This window comes from Sciurus carolinensis, chromosome 6 (assembly GCF_902686445.1).
Source record: "Sciurus carolinensis chromosome 6, mSciCar1.2, whole genome shotgun sequence".
Lineage (NCBI taxonomy): Eukaryota > Metazoa > Chordata > Mammalia > Rodentia > Sciuridae > Sciurus > Sciurus carolinensis.
The window spans coordinates 108,129,541-108,145,770 of NC_062218.1; the positions used below are offsets into that span (position 1 = coordinate 108,129,541).

The 16,230-nt window shown below is 52.9% G+C and overlaps 1 protein-coding gene across 3 annotated transcripts in view; it reads right to left on the reverse strand.

Annotated features, from left to right (window-relative positions):
- Camk2a (calcium/calmodulin dependent protein kinase II alpha) overlaps window positions 1-16,230 on the reverse strand; it is a 67,490-nt gene that overhangs the window by 5,476 nt on the left and 45,784 nt on the right. For 2 of the 3 annotated variants that reach the window (XM_047555418.1, XM_047555416.1), the window contains exons 13-16: window positions 15,054-15,094; window positions 9,905-9,937; window positions 8,891-8,939; window positions 2,281-2,356 (exon numbers count right to left, since the gene is read on the reverse strand). In XM_047555418.1, the coding sequence (XP_047411374.1) occupies window positions 2,281-2,356; window positions 8,891-8,939; window positions 9,905-9,937; window positions 15,054-15,094 (199 nt within the window). The remainder of the gene's footprint in view (window positions 1-2,280; window positions 2,357-8,890; window positions 8,940-9,904; window positions 9,938-15,053; window positions 15,095-16,230) is intronic. The other variant, XM_047555417.1, reaches the window with a different exon arrangement.

Genomic DNA, 16,230 nt, shown 5'->3' on the forward strand with positions numbered 1-16,230 from the left:
GCAAGAGCAACATGAATAGGTGAGCAGGGTCCTGCTATGGACAAAGTGTGCCGACAGGACAAACACAGCCTGCTTTCTGCTCTCCACACAGTGCCCAGGTCTGAGCAGTGGATCCGGAGGGGGCGTTCCCTAATTTGTCTTCCTGGGGTGAATGTAGGTGGCTATCTTTTCCTTTACATAAAAGTGACCTCTGCTCACCAAGCCAGGTAAGTCCCTGAATTTTGCTAATTTTTGCCAAAGTACTCTGACTTGAGCCTCAGTTCCCCTTCTGTAAGATGAAGAAAACAGCATCAGAGGAGATGCATTTGGAAGAGAGGAGCACAGGGCTGTGGCCGAGGAGGCCCTCAGTGAAAGGAGGCTGTGTTCAGCTAGCTGCTCCCTTCCAGGTCCATCTTCTGGGATACTCTGACAACCAGCAGGGGAAGGGAACAAATTGTCTCCCTCATCCCCAGATTTATAGACTCTTTCGTAGGACAATGTAGACTCCTGTGACAACAGCAATGAAGGCAGGGACAAGAAATGCCCCAGGGTGGATGAAATGCCCAATCCAGAGTGGAATTAGGGACACTGGAATAGGATGTCAGGTCCAGCATTACCTGAGCTGCATAAAGCTCAGGTGACCCCACACAGTGCACTTGTCCACTCAGGACCTCGAATTCTCTAAACAGATTAAGCAGAGGAGATGGGGCATCTATGCTCAGACCACATGGGGTGCTCGGGACACTTCCAGCTCCAAAACCCTTCAAGGGTGCTGAGTGTGTGGGAGACTGAGTGCACCACTGCAGAGGCCCCACTGGTGGAGATGTCTGGGTGTCCCTGCCTCTTAGAACACCAGGACTCAGGCTGCATTGTACATATGGGGAAACCAAGGCTAAGGGAGATGCAGGGACTTCTTCAGGGATACACAGCAGCACCCAGACTCCAGGGCCCAGAGGTCATGGCAAGAGTCAGAACCTAGGGTAGGCTTCAGATACCAAAGTGATATCGCAGAAGTGGAAGGGGTTCCCAAGGGTCTCAAGAAATGGCACTGAGGTGCTTAGGGGCCATAGGGGACACCACTCTCTTGCTCTCTGGATGTGCCTTTCCAGAATCATTAGCATAATATATCCCAGTTTTACTCTCTAGGGTCAGCGGCAAGACCAGCCTAACAATCTGTTTCTGGGCTTTTGTGCAACACCCAGGCCCACATGTGAATGCAACTTGGGCACACTTCTTGTGCACACAGTCACAAACGTGCACACATGTGTACGAGTGCATACATACATATGTATAGGACATGCCAGTTTCAGTTTCAACATGCACCTCCCAAGTGCCTTGTTCCTCCAGAGAAAATCAGTGAATTTCTAGGAGCTTTGTTGCCCACTGCTGCAGAAACCCTCCCACCGTGAGAACCATCCTGACTTCCAAGCCTCTGGGAGGCACACTTCAGCTCCTGGGCACAATGGACACCAGGAACAGACTGTCCAAGGTGCAAACCCCAGCCAGGTTATTCCCAACTCACCTTATCCCAACAGGTAAGGTCACTCTGCCTCAGATGGCAGGCTTTCTGTACCAAAATGTATATGTGGGGATGCCAGATCTAGGCCTTATTATCAGTACTGGCCAAAATGCTAAGGTGGAAGTTCAGAATTTTTGCTCTCTAGGGAGGGGTTGAGTCTGCTTCTTGGCCAGAGGGACCACCAGAGGGCGCCCCAGCCCAGCCCACGCTCTGCTCTCCTGGCAAAGGCCTTCAGCAACTGCGGGATGTCACAGACTACCTGCTTCATTTGATGCTATTTGTGTGCACGGTGCCTTATTCTCCAGAGGATTTAAGGTTCTGTTTTGAGGTACTTTTGCTCAACCCTGCTCACTGAAGGTACACACCCTATGGGTCCCTGCCTGTTCCTGTCCAGCTGAGGTCAGAGCCCTGAGGAGGTCCAGCGCAGGAGCCAGATGGGCAGAACTGAGGAGGGCCCGCCTCCCTCCCCTCCTTCCCATGCTGGAGGGGAGACACCCTCTCTTTCCTTGGGGATGCAAAGGAACTTTGATGGAGTTCCTCCTGGGAACAAGATGAGGAAGGAGAGCAGGGGCAGGAGGACTGAGATACAGAGAGGTGTTGTGAGTAGAAACTCTATGTGAAGCATAAAGTCTGAGTGCAGAACAGACGCTGGAGCTCAGTCTCATTCACAGCACATGCAGAGTGAGCGAATGAGCGTCTGCGGTAGGGACCCCAAGTTAACCATTGGCACCCCCTGAACCACAATCCAGGCAGGACATGCAGAATGAGCCCAGCTGACTCACGTGTAGGACTCAAAATCTCCATTGCTTATGGCTTCAATCAGCTGCTCTGTCACTTTTATAATTTCCTGTTTCCGCACTGTAAGGCAGGAGGGGACACAGAGATAATAATGATGATGATGATAGTAATGAAACACCAGCTACAGCTTCCTGAGTCCTTATGTGCCAGATAGACCCTGTGCTGGGACCTGAGGCCTCATATATCTTTGCATTGTCCCTCATTTATCCTTGCATTGTCCCTGGAGGGTAGATAGCATTCTCCCCATTTCAAAAAAGAAGAAACTGAGGTCCAGAAGGGTGAAGAGAGAGGAAAATCCCCTCAACTAAGAAGGGCAGAGGTGTCTTGACTGAAAACCTTTGCCTCCAACAAGCATGGTAGACATTCCATAGACCTGGTTTGAACGCAGGTCTTGACTCCAAAATATGCCTCCCTTCCACCTTGGCCATGGGCGTTAGCAGTCACCTGATTAACCGCAATGAAACAGGGCTCCCCCATGGCCAAATCTGAGGCCACCAAGGACAGCCCCAGGGCTTACCCATTCCTTGTGTCTGAGTGAGATTTTGGCTCAATCCCATAGGATTCAGGAATTGAGCTGTCCAGAACTTTCTAGCATTCATGAATCCCAGTTGCTCTCTCCCCTCTCTCTCACTGAAACACCATGAGCAGCTGATCTTTCTAGTAGAGAGTTAAGTGTCAGTTTTCTTATTGATGTGTGATGTTCTGAGCCTCAGTTTTCCCATTTGTTAAATTATCACCCTCCACTCATTCGGAGTCAAACACGTAATGGAAACCAGGTCTTTGTTGAACTCCAGCCCAGGTCCTTACAAGCTGTGCAGCTGTGGGCCACAAGATGGTTTGCTAGTCTGCTGAGTGAAGATGATAGTGTCCTCCTCCCAGGGCTGTTGTGTTATGTGGATGGGACGATGTGAGGAAGCACTGTCCGGAAGCCTGACGCATAGTAGAAGCACATTGTAAGCACTGCCATTTTCTGCAGGACCCTGTCCCCTCAGGTCAGGGGGCTGCCTCCTCTGCTCCTCAAACACTCTGGGAGACAGGCAAGGCTGGCATGTCCCCATGTCACACATGAGATGACTAGCCTCCGTGATGAAGGAGTTTGAAGCCAGGCATCCTGGATCCCAACACAGCCTGACAGAAGCCTCCCTCAGATTCCCAGAGACAGGCCCTGCCTCCCTCCTCCCCCAGGCTTGGTCTCATGCCTGGCCACTCTTTGGCCACCAGAGCAGTCCCAGGTGAGGTAGGTGAACACAGTGACTGGAAAGCGGGCTCAGGCCAGGCCTCAGGGTTCTCATTCTGGAATCTGGCAGGGAGACCAAACCTGGCAGAGGCCCTGGCCTTCCCTTTCTCCCAAGCTGCCCACACCCGGAGCTCACCTGCAGCCCAGGGGGATATAGAGTCACAGTTCCACCAGGTTGGAGAAACCCTGGGGGCCAGTGACTCAACCTCCTTACCAGACTGCTGGGGAAACCGAGACTGTAAGGGGCTGTGATTTGCCCACAGACATGGAACACAGTAGGTAATGAGCCTGGTTTGCAGCCTAGGGTGCTCCAACCTACTCACTGTACTGACGCTCCACCTCACCATTGCTTGGCCCACATGCGTTTCTGTCTCTCAACTCAATATGAGCTCACGGGAGCTGGGCCGTGGCTTCCCTGGAGCCTAGAATAGGCCTCGCCCCCTCAGCCCTTTAATATTGAATAAATGAAAGAACATACCCAGTCTTGAGGCCCGTATTTAACCTACAGAGTCTCGGAGCCTCACGGCACAACTTCCCTCCCACATCACAGATGAGCGAACCAAAGGTGAGAGAAGCTAAAGGCTGCCTCCGGTAGAGCTGGGACCCCAACAAGAGTTAGCAGCTCCAAAGCACAACATCTCCCCTACACCTGGGCCCAGAGCTGCCCTTGGCATGTGGTAGGTGTTAGGCAGATAGAGTGATTATGGTTTAATGTCCATCACCACAGCAAACAAATAATTCTTTTGCTCCTGGCTCCAGTTAGCATCACCTGGCTAGAAATGAGCCTGTCTTGAGACCATGAGCATAACCTGGTCGTTTAGGGGTTCTCTCCATCTCTCTGGGACCATACCTGGGTTGGAGCAGAGGAATCACCTGGTGCAGAGCAAATGAATGAACCAGTGGGTAGCTCCAAACCAGAGTCTGCAGCAACCTTTGCCCTGTCCCCTGGAATTGCACAAGTCACCTGGCTGCCTGCATCACTAGGTGCTCCAGGACCTGGCCTCCTAGTCAGCTCTGCCCTCCTTCAAGAAAACTGGAGATGGAAGATGGGAAGAACCCAGCCCTGCCAGGAAGCACCTCAGTCCAGCCACTCCTACACGGAGTCAGAGGTGGCAACGAAGAGCAGACCCACGTGCTTCTGATGGGATGTGGGACCCATGGCACCATGCTGGCCTTCTCTGCATGAACTTTGAGACCCTTCCAGCTTGTCATCCCATAAGCCTCAACGTATTATCCTACCTCCCACAGGCTGCTTGTCACTGCCATTGCAGGGAGTCCAGCAAAGTGGTCCAGGGTGTGAATTCTGGAGTCAGACTGCCTAGATTCCAATCTGGTTCTGCCGCTTAATAGCAGTGTGCCCTTGTGCAAAGGGCTGCCCCATGCCTCCGTTTCATCATATGCATGATGGAGATACTAATGGGATACCTACCTTAAAGAGTTGTCTTGAGGACTGAGTTAAGAAAATACCCACAGAGATAGCTAATCCTAAGAGCCAGCTGCTGTTCCAAGACTCTAACATCAACTCACTCTTGTCAACAAGGATGCATTGGGTCCAGCATTTAGGACAGCAAATGGCAGTCCATAAAAGTGAGCTGTGGTTCTTGTCCTGTGGAAATCTCAGAGGCAGAGCCTTGCATCGCTAGCAGGGGCAGCGGGGCTTCCCAGCAGCCTGAAAGGAAGGCTTGGTCTTGGTTAAAACTTGTGGCTTGTGACCTGCCAGGCAGCCCACATAGCTCTTGCAATGTGTACCCTCCTTCTTCTTCCACATTGACATCAGTGTCCCCGAAAGTCCCTAGTTAGTGTTCTGGTCTTCTTTCTTCCTTCTGGAGTAAGCACCTTCCCACCCAGAGCCTTTCTGGGTCTCCTGCCACCCAGTTTTCGTTTCTCTGGGTTCACAGCCTCCATAATATGGTTTCCAGGTCCTGCCTCAAGCTGGCCAAGCACTCCTCAAAGGTCTTAAGGATCTATCTGGATGTCTCTCTGAGTGTGAGCACACAGTCTCAGGTGTGGCCAAGAGAATGCAGGATATCAGCTCTCTATCTCCTCCTGAGTTCTGGACACTATCTCCACAAGCGCAACCTGTGACCATGCTTGAAGTTAGGACTCCTACCACTTGTCACACCAAGTTTGTGAACAGTGGAAGACCAGTGGGCAGGAGATCTCCCAGCTTTGTTCTCTGGGACAGAAGATCTGGAATCCTGTGCTTCTTGCAGCTGAAATCCACTCTGGTTCTGGGCTCTTTCTGTGCCCTCGGAAACCCCATTGCTGGGCATGACATTCATCCAGCAGATGCTCAGTAGCGGCGTTTGGTAATTCTCCTCTGCCAGGTACCCACTCAGATGATCCAGTCTGGGAGTGTTTCCCTACAGATGGGTAAGCTGAGGCCCCGGAGAAGCTAAGGTGCTCTCTTAAGATCACAGAGCATGCTGAAGCCAAGATAGGGCCAGCATTCCTGACGGGTATTTCCCAGAACGTCTCTGCCCAGATTCTGAGGCAGTTCTTCAGACTGGAGAGAAAATTAATTTTGCATGGAGCTAATCAGGAGCAGGTAGGAAAATGGGGAGGAAGGCTGAGAGAGCCCAGCGCAGTTCAGAAGGCGAGAGACCTGTGCCTGAAGCCAGAGTGCTCTGAAATATTCATGTCCCTTCCTTCCCTCAGGGGAATTGGCTCCCTGAAGGATGACATTTCTAATTAACTTTAATGTTAGGTCTGAGTCCACCCCACCAGCTGCTATTCTCACTTAGTAAGAGGGCTTAACAAGTTAACACCAGAAAATAGTTCTCTGGGCATTTTCTCTGATCCTGGGGAGCTGGGGGAGGCAGGATGCCTCTTCTCTCCTCCCACACCAGGAGAAGTCCCGGGCTGGGCCAGCAGGTTCCAGCAGAATGGCCTCCTGGGATTTTCTACATGTGTGGAATCGGGGTCCCATACATGCCCTTCCTCCTCTCTGGGACTCACACTGCTCTGTGTAAGAGAAGCGGAGGTGAACTAAACTTCAAGACAAAGTGCCTGATCCTAATCCCTTTAAGGAAGTAAACGCAGGGCCTCAGGGACGTAGCCTGAAGCTGTTTCCCTGGGTGGAAAATGTCTCTCTGAAGGCTCCCATTTTACACAATTGTGCGTACAGTTTGCATTCTATTCCAAATACTTCTCTGTTTAACATTTAAATATTTTTCTAATATAATCTTTGACTAAAATTAATGCTCTAAGAAAATGTCCTGTGACTTCCTGTCACTCAACCATTAACTCCAGTTTGAAAAAAAAAAGATATTTTTTTGGTGGGCGTGTACCAGGGATTGAACTCAGGGGCAGTCAACCACTGAGCCACATCCCCAGCCTTATTTTGTACTTTATTTAGAGACAGGGTCTCACTGAGTTGCTTAGTAACCTCACTTTTGCTGAGGCTGGCTTTGAACTCGCCATCCTCCTGCCTCAGCCTCCCGAGCTGCTGGGATTACAGGCGTGTGCCACTGCATCCACCAGAAATAAGATTTTTAAAAAAAAAAAAACACTTGCCACATGCTAAATGCTGTGAATATACTTTTATTTTTATTTATCATTTTTAATTTTCTTTTAGTACTAAGGATTGAATCTGGGGGCACTCTACCACTGAGTACCTGCCTGGCCCTTTTTATTTTTTATTTTGAGATGGAGTCTCTCTAAGTTGCCAAGACTGGCCTTGAACTTGCAATACTCTTGCCTCAGCCTCCAGAGTCACTGGGATCACAGGATTGCATTACCCCTGGCTTGTGTATGTGCTTTAGATGCAGTTCTCATTTCACCTGCATAGTGATTTCTGAGGTTGGTACTCTATCATCACCTCTTTATTATTAAAGAAACTGGGTCTCAGGTTGAGTAAGTTGTGCAAGGGTTACCGAGCAAATGGACTTGCACAACTTACTCATGATTTGGTCTACTACAGACCTACGGAATTAGAATCCACAGGGGTAGGTGGAGTCACAGGGGCTGTGGTTAGAAGTTTGCACCTGGGGGACCCAGAACACTGCTTGACCCTAGTGGGCAATCCTTCAAGAAAAGGCATCCGTAAAGAAGGCTCCAGGTGCTGTCATAGACAACTGATTTGCTCGCACCAGGCTGTGATGCCCCAAGTTGGAACTAACCAGAAAGAGACACCCACCGGCTAGGCCCATCTTCCAGGCTGCTAGCAGAAGTCAGGAACAGCCATGGTGTGTAGCATGTCAAAGCTGCCCAAAAGCCTGAATCACTATTGTGCAAAAGGAGAATGCTACCATAAAATTCTCCTTCCCCTGTCATTGTATTCTTTTCAAAGCAAACTATCAAACTCCTGGAAAATGTCTCAACTGATACAGCTGAGTTCCCTCTATATCGATGGCCTTTCTGTGTATTTTCATAGACTCCCCAGATGTCTCTGGCACCTGCTGCAATGGGCAAACCTCTGGGCCCAATGGGCTCTCTGTCCTGGGAAATGAGAAGGGCTGGGTGCCCAGCACAGGCAGAGCAGCAGAACATTGTTAATGCATCAGGGACTGGTGTCCCCTGCGCAGAAACCAGCTCAGGGTTTCTGTTCCTTCCTCCAGCCTCCCAGAATGCTTTCTACACTGTGACCAGACTGCCTGGGTTCAACTCCCCAGCCCACTGGTAAACTGGTTTGTGGGCCTGTTTCCCCAGGCTCTGAACTTTCCTCAGTTGGAGAACGGAGTCCATCACAGGGCCTGCCTCGCAGCATTGGTGTGAAGGCCCAGTATGTTAAACCAGAAAAAGTCTGGGAACAGGCACAGGGTTTAACAAGTATCCATACATCACACTCGCATGTGCTATTCTTTCAATTTCCTCTTTTACCACCTGATTTCAGATAATCTTCACCCCCTCATTCATCTGAGAGCTTTTATAGACTATCAGTCTTTAGCTACAGTAACCCCTGCACTTAGGGTTGGTCTTGGGCAGGATTTTCCACTGGCAGACTGAATTTTCTGGATTTTTCCTCCTCCTTTCTTTACTATTATTACTTCATGCTTTAAATATCAACTCACTTTTAAAAAGAAACTCTCAGAAACACTTATTTCAAAGGAAAAATTTATACCGTGCAGTACACATTCATGACTTGAATTTGTGATTAATTTTTTTTTCTCTAATATGTGTTCAAGTAAAATCTATAACCCTAAAATAAGTAAAGACCATCTGTGCCATTCCAGTGGTCTGGGACTCCACATGGAGAAGTCATGCCCCACAGGGGGTCTGTTGTCAGAAGCCAGGGCAAGGCTCTGCCCAGACACGGGAAACAGGCAGGCACAGGGCCTTTCTAGAGGTGAAGCGGTCTGCCCCAAAAGCACCAGGGAATCTGGGGGCTAGGTGCCAGAGGCAAGACCGTCCCCTACCTTTGGTGTCTTCATCTTCGATGGTGGTGTTGGTGCTCTCTGAAGATTCCTGCCAAAAAGAACAGGGGAGATGGTGAGGCCTGTTTGGTGAGCAGCACGGGTGTGGCCAGCTGGGGGCTGCCCCAGCTGCCTGCTCATGCGGACCGCGTCTGAAGTCCCACGGCTCCGCCATCCAGATGCTGCCTGAAACCCTGCCAGACTTCCCAGCCTGAGGAGGGAGGGCCCCGCTCTGCAGGTGGCTGGGGCAGGGCCCCGATGAAGGGATACTGTAAGGAGATCCCTAACCTTTCTGGAAGGACTGGGAGGGATTCCTGGGTCCTTTCTGCTCAAGGGGGCAAAGAGGGGGTGTGGAGGAGCAGAGAGACACCATGGTGGCCACAGAATGGGGAAGGAATACACACACTGGCAGGAGAGGAAGACAGATAGAGGGAGGCCCAGTGTGAGAGAGAGTGGGCTTTTCAGAGGGGAGAAAAACCACACAACTGAGTGAGACAGCCATGGAACCAGAAGAAGAGGGACATAGGCCACCTGGAAGCCCTAGCCAGAGGCAGTTCTGGTGGCTCCTCTGCCCCAGCAGCCTATGTAAGCTCAAGGGGACCTTCATGGCACCTACCACTTTGGCCAAACAGAGCCCCACCCTGGCCACAACTGGCCCAAACCAAGCCCTGAGATGAATTCTAGAGCAGAGGGGTGGGGAGAAGTCAGAAGCCAAGGGCTGGACGTGGGGTCGTGCTCAAATCCACCTTTACATAAGCCCGAGAAGGTCTTAGGGCTGTCGTCAGCCTGCTGGCCTGATCTGTGGAGTTGGAGGTGTCAACAGAAACACGCAAATAACACACACACACACACACACACAACACACACGTTGTCACACAAGGCCATTGTACCAAGCACGCCCTGAGCACCCTCGCCCCGCCCCGGGTTCCAGTGCAGCCTGCAGGAGGGAGGCAGGAGCAAGGGAGGAATGGTCGAGGCCCAGCATTTACCGGCGTGGAGGAGACGGCAGACACTCACCATTAACTGAACGCTGGAACTGGACTTTCTTTTCTGGAAAAACAAGGAGAAGAGATGGGACAGGAAAAGACACAGCGTGAAAACGGCAGGGAGCAGAGAAACGACAAGGGATGTTTGGAAGGAGGATGGGCCTCAGGGTCATCCTCTGTGGTCCTTTGCTGGCCTGGCATTGGGTAGAGGCATCAGGGCCACCAGCAGGAGCTGGCCTGGCAGGGCCAGCCCTCTCAGTCTGAAATTCTGGGTCCTCATGTTCAGCTGCCTGGTCTACCAAGATAATGACCGAGCTCAAGGCCAAGCCTCCCTTGGACCAGGGCTGCCCACTACACCTCACTCTCATGGAGGAAGCTAGTCCTGGCTTTGGCTGCCAATTGCCCAAGGCCTCCAGAGTCCAGTGCTCTTGAAGGGAGCATAAGCCGAGAGCCTCCCCATAGGCTCCCACATCTCTCCTAAGAGGACCCCACTCCCAGCTGAGTTTCGCTGTCACTCGGGAAATGGGTCTCCTTTTCCACTTCCTTCTTTTGCAGCACTGGGGATCAAGCCCAGGGCCTTGCACATGCGAGGCAAGCGCTCTACCGCTGAGCTACATTCCCAGCCACGGGAAACTCATCAGAAATGTGCAGAACCAGGTCCCCTTTGAGGAGTCTGATACCTAGATCTGGGGTGGGAACTGGACGTCTCCATTTCCAGAAATATCCCCAGGGAACACTGGAGATGTCGGGGCCAGGCAAGGGGGCCAGTCCTCTACATGGCCTCGTGCACTCACAGCTTCCCAGCCACTGTCCCATTCGGCTCCTTTACATTGGAGAAACTGAGACACCGTCAGAAGTGAAGCTGAGTCTAGAGCTGGAGTTCTGTGGCCTTGCCAGTTGGCCTGTCCTTGCACTTGGCAGTATCCCCTGTACTGGCCACGGCGCTAAGGGAAGCAGGAGTACAAGTGCAGATCCCCTTCTCCTTCCCTTGGCTCTCAGAGTCAGGAGTCTCAGGCTCACACTCATAGAAAGTGCAGATTGAGACTGACACTTGCATTGGCAGATGAGAGTCCCAGAGAGGGGCAGTGGCCTGCCCAGGTTCTCTCAGCAAGCCACTGGCACATCTGAGGCCTGAGTGCAAAACTCTGTCCTCTGCCTTGAGTGCCAGGCACCCACAGCCTGACCCTCTTCAAAGGCTCATCCTGTCCTAGATGTCCTTACACCTGAGGGGCCATGAGGCCCCTCACCTGCTACCCTGTGAGAGGGAGCAAGAAGAAACTTCAGAGGCCGCCTCTGTCAGTCTTCACCATGGAGGTGGGGCTCTTGGTATTTCTTGAAGGTTTCAGGTCTAATCTTGGGCTTTCTAATTCCATGATCCAGTGACCTTCTGAGTGCCAGAACCTAATCCTATGCCTCCAACCAGGGCCTCCCCAGATGTAGCAGGGATGGCTCACTGGGCATCTCCGTGCCTGTGTGCTCAGACTCTGCATCTTCCCCAGCCAGGCAGAACAGTGTGGCTTCATAGCCAGCCACCTGCATGTGCCCTCTCCTCCCCTCCTCTTCTCTCCTCTTCTCTCCTCTTCTCTCCTCTCTTCTCCTCTCCTCTCCTCTCCTCTCCTCTCCTCTCCTCTCCTCTCCTCTCCTCTCTCCTCTTTTTCTCCTCATGTTGGCCTCCCACGAAGCCAAGCCAGGCTCAGTGTGTGGGGAAGGGGGACAGGCCCACACAGCTCAGCTGTCAGCAGAAACCTGAGGAGCCTCTCAGGGGCCAGGAGGTTCCAGGCGGGACACGAGGAGGTAACACAGAGCAAAGACTGCATCAGATTCGGACGCACAGTGACAGGATGGGACATGGGGAGAGAGGTCATGACGGCACGGATGGGACACCAACAGGGGCAGTGAGTGGGGTGAGGGGTAGGAGCAGTGGGCCCCTTTAGGTAGAAGCTGAGACCTAGGGGTGGTGGAGCAGGCACTGCTTCTTGGAGAAAGGTTCGATGTCCCTAAATCACAAAATAAGGATGCCACTGACAACCCATACTAACCGGCGCTTTAGCGTTTGATTGAAAAGGACTTTCATTGAAGGTAGAGCCACCTCTCTTAGAACCACACGAAGAAGGGAGGTTCTAAGGTCAGCAAGCATGGCGGAAATCAAACATGATTTATATCAACCTTGAAAAGCCCTTAAAGGGCCATGAAGTACAGTCATCTCTGAACTCCAGCTGAGGTGGCCTTTCCTCCAGCACTGGAACCAATCACTGTTTCTCCTTAAGCCCCAGATGAAATGGCAGCAGGTCTCTAAGGACCAGGTCTCAGGAAGAGCATGGATGTCCCCCTTTGGCTGAATGAATGTAGGTCATGATGTGTCTCCACCAGGTCCCACTGGGGTCACTGTCTCACCAACCCTTGCAAACAACCAGAGTGCTCCCCTTATACAGACGACAGACCCAGGACCACGGTCCCCCAGAGAGAGGGACCAGTGAGACCCAGACTCACACAGTGGCTTCCTGGCTTGAGGAAAACGTGGTTAGAATCTTTCCCCCGCCCCACTACCCTCCCTTCTCCAGGGAGAACATGGCAGGCCTGCTTCCCCAGATGCTGGTCCAGGCCTTCTGAGTTACTTTCATCTCCCAGCCAGATTCCCTCCCTCCTCCATCCCAGCTCCCAGTCCAAGCTAAAAAGAGATGGTTTGTCCAGGGATGGCCTTTGAGTTTCTCGTCATCCACACGCAGACCACCCTGAGAAGGCGCTTAGGGTCTGCCAAGCACTGTAGGAAGCAGTCATGCCATTCAACTGTGCCCACTGGAAAGCTCTGTGATGAGCAGCAGATCTCTCCCACCCACTGCCCTCTGCCAACCTCTACCTTCTGGCCTTGCTAGAGAGGAACTGAAGGACCTTTTTTCCCTGCATCCAGCCCAAGGTAGCCCCTCCTGACCCCATGCCCAGGGCTCTTCATCAGCCTTTGTCAGGGCCACATCCAAGAGCAGGCAGACTGGGTGGCTTTTCTCCCTCTGCAGCCTCCTCTTCCATTGAACTGGGCTACAGCACACCAGCACTGTGGCCTCTGCCTCCACATACCATCTCCAGGGAGATGACCTTCCCCAGGGTCCAGCATCCCAAGCTTGGCATCTACACACTGGGCAGAGAGGTCCCTCCAGCTGTTCCACAACTGGCAGTCCCCATGCCACACATCCCTCTCTTACCCTTTCGAGTTGTGAAGTGTTGGCTCAAGGACAGCTCCAAAGGTAGGCTAACCCTAACTGAACACCAGAGTCCACACAGGATTTGGCCAGGTGTGTGTGAAGTTGATAAACTGGGTTGGCTTTTAATCTATGGTTTCCAAATATTTTCTTGAACAAACTTTGCTTTCAAGGGAAATTTCACACAAAATTTTATATGTTAGGCAAAAGTCTAACACATAAAATAGAAAAACTAACCCTGGCCTGCATCTAGTGAGCACGTACAGTATCCCACACTAGCACGGTGCTAAGCTCTCAATGCACGTTATCCCAGCTAATCCTTGAGAGTACCCTAGGAGGTGGGAATCCTTTTAGCCTCATTGCATGAAAGAGGAAACTCATTCTCAGGGAGTTTAAATAACCAGCCAAGGTCTAGCTGCTGGTGAACCCACCCTGTACTCTTAAGAACCCTGGCAACTGTGACTAGGAGCTGTCCTGGTGGAAGGAAGTGTGGGGACCTTGTGAATGGGGCTTCCCCCTTTGTAGTGCCAGCCGGCCCATCTGTTGCCAGAGGGGCCTCCCCAGAACCTGTGAGCACCAAAGAGTTCAATGTGAAAGTCACTGACTTTGACTAATAACTAACTAGTTATGTACAGTCAAGCATCACTTGATGACAGGGACACATTCTGAGAAATGTGTCATAGGTGATTTTGCCATTGTGTGAACATCCAGAGTGGTGTAGGTGGGGTAGCTTATACACGCCTAGGTTAAACAGCATAGCCTGCCGCTCGCGGGCTGCAAACCTGTGCTGTCCTCAGGGCTGTCGGCAATTAGAGCACAACGGTGTTTGTGTATCTAAGCATAGAAAAGGGACAGAAAAAATCGAGGCGAAGGAATCACCCCACTCTATTATAATCATCTGGGACCATCACTGAATATGAAATGTCATTATGTGGCACATGACTGTATCCGTCAGCACCCAGGATGAGAAGGGAGAAGGATGAGAAGGGGTTTTGTTTCTTTCTTGTCTGTCTTTAGAACTAAAATCTTGGAAATGACCACCAAGTCCATGCCAGCCGTCATACCTAGGGGAAACTCAAGTGGCAGAAGGCAAGGGCAGAGAGGAGGCTCGACCTGGCCCTGGACATCCAGTCAGAACCACTCCCAGGCAATCCCTGGTGGACCAAAGCCAGTGGTTGGCCTGAGACCATAATGAAGCCATGACGCCACCAGCACACCTGGGTGACAGTGCTCTCACAGCATCTCACCTTGTAGTGTCCTGGGCCCCTAGCCAGGTGGGGCACTGAGCCCAGAAGGAGGCACGGTCTCAAGAGAGGAGAACTCTCAGGCGATAGGGTGGCAGGGGAGGAGGGAGCCGTGAGAGCTGGGGGGCCAGGCCCCAGGAAGGAGAGGAAAGAGAGAGAAGAGAGGGGGGGGAAGGAGGGGCCAGCAGGGTGTGAAGGGAAGTAGCTCGGGCATCGGGATGGGGACGGGACAGGCCTGGTAGGCACAGGAGGGGATTCTTGGCCCTGGAGCAGCAGGCCTTGGCAGGGAAGGGGTCCTCTGGATCTCAGACCTAGAGGAATGGCTGCCTTCCCCACGGGCTTTTCTGGTTGGACTATCATGTGCAATAGGTTAGGGGCCCGGCCCAGCACACCCACACTGGGGCAGGAGGAGGTCGTCCCTCGTACCATACCTGTCCCCCTTGCTCACAGTTCTTCAGCAGTGGAGAACCCCAGAAACCTGACCTTTCCCTTTTCTGTGCTCATTCCAACCCCAGGCTACCTGCCTCTCCCTCCCTCCGCCGTACCCCCCTCCCCCACCTGCCCTCCTCACAAGCATGTTGAGAGGATGGCACCACAGCCCAGGTCACTGGGTCTGGGGACGGCCTGCCCGGCCACAGACATAACCTGTGTCTGCCCAGGTCTTGCCCCAGGCCTCAAAACCCGTCCACGTGGGCAGAAACGCTGCCAGAGACAGGCCCTGCCAGGCTCCCAGGGGGCTTACCTTCACACCATCGTTCTTCTTGTTCCCTCCACTCTTCCCTCCTGTGGAGGAGAAAAAGTAGAGGGTTAGCAACACCAAGCAGGGCACCAGGGCCCACAGGGTAAGGAAGAGCAGCATCCACAATCAGCCGGAGCAGCCGGGGGGCCACGGTGCTGGAACAGAGCCGGCTCAGCAACCAGGGAGAGACTTCCTCCTCCTCCTTCTCCCTCTTCAGCAGCCCAGGCGCTGCTCGTGGGCCCACAGGGTGGGCCTGGGCTCCTCCGTTCTCAGCGAGCTCAAGTGTAACCCTCTGGCTTCATGGGTCCAGGGAGTTGTCCAATGCACTCCGGGACTGTGGGTTGCTGTTTCAGCCTGGGGATTCCCTCTGGATTCCGGTCACCACTGTGCTGTTGGTGGCCAACCCAGAGGCCGGCTGCCTGGCCTGGGGGTTGGACTCTCCCCTCCCTCCCCGCCGCCCTCTCTAATTTTAGCCCCATGCGGCTGCAGAGGTCATGTGTCAGCCTGCCTACTCACTCAGGACAGCTGCAGGCTGAGTTTTGCCAGTGACAAGAAGCAGATGCCCCCCACTGGGGCCCACCCTTGCGGGAGCAGCCCTTCCCTACTTTTCCCTTCAGGCAGCATAGGCCTCCCCAGTGTCAGACTCTGGGTCCCCACACTGAGGCTGGCCACATCCCTGGGGGCAGGTAATAGCAGAGGAACAGCTCTGGGCTCTTTCCCTCTCCCTCCCTCCTCACTTCCTCACTGAGCCCTGGGGGTGGGCATCAGCCAGGAAATGGCATAAACGCCCAGTCCCGCCCCACCTGGCATCCGACTGCTTCAGACCTTAAGCAAGTGCCCTAAATGAGACCAGGGTCTTTGAAGTGCTTCACACAGCGCTCAGCCTGCCTGGAACTGCTGCTCCAAAAAAGGCAGCCATGAGAAATCCTCCTCCAGGCAGTCCGGAGAGCGGGAGCTGGGCGGTAGTGGTGGCGGTGGTTTAGGGCATCATGCCCCAGGGGCTCTGAGGCGTGGGGCTCGTGGCTGGTCCAGCTCTCCAGCCCCTGCCCCATCGCCACCGATGGCCCCTTAAGGCTGTCATCTAGTCTCCCACTTGCAAATCGAGGGGCAAGGGCTCGCCTCTGGGTGTCTGCAAGGAATGGTTGCCTGTTGCCACAGACCTTTGTGAGTTGAACCAGGA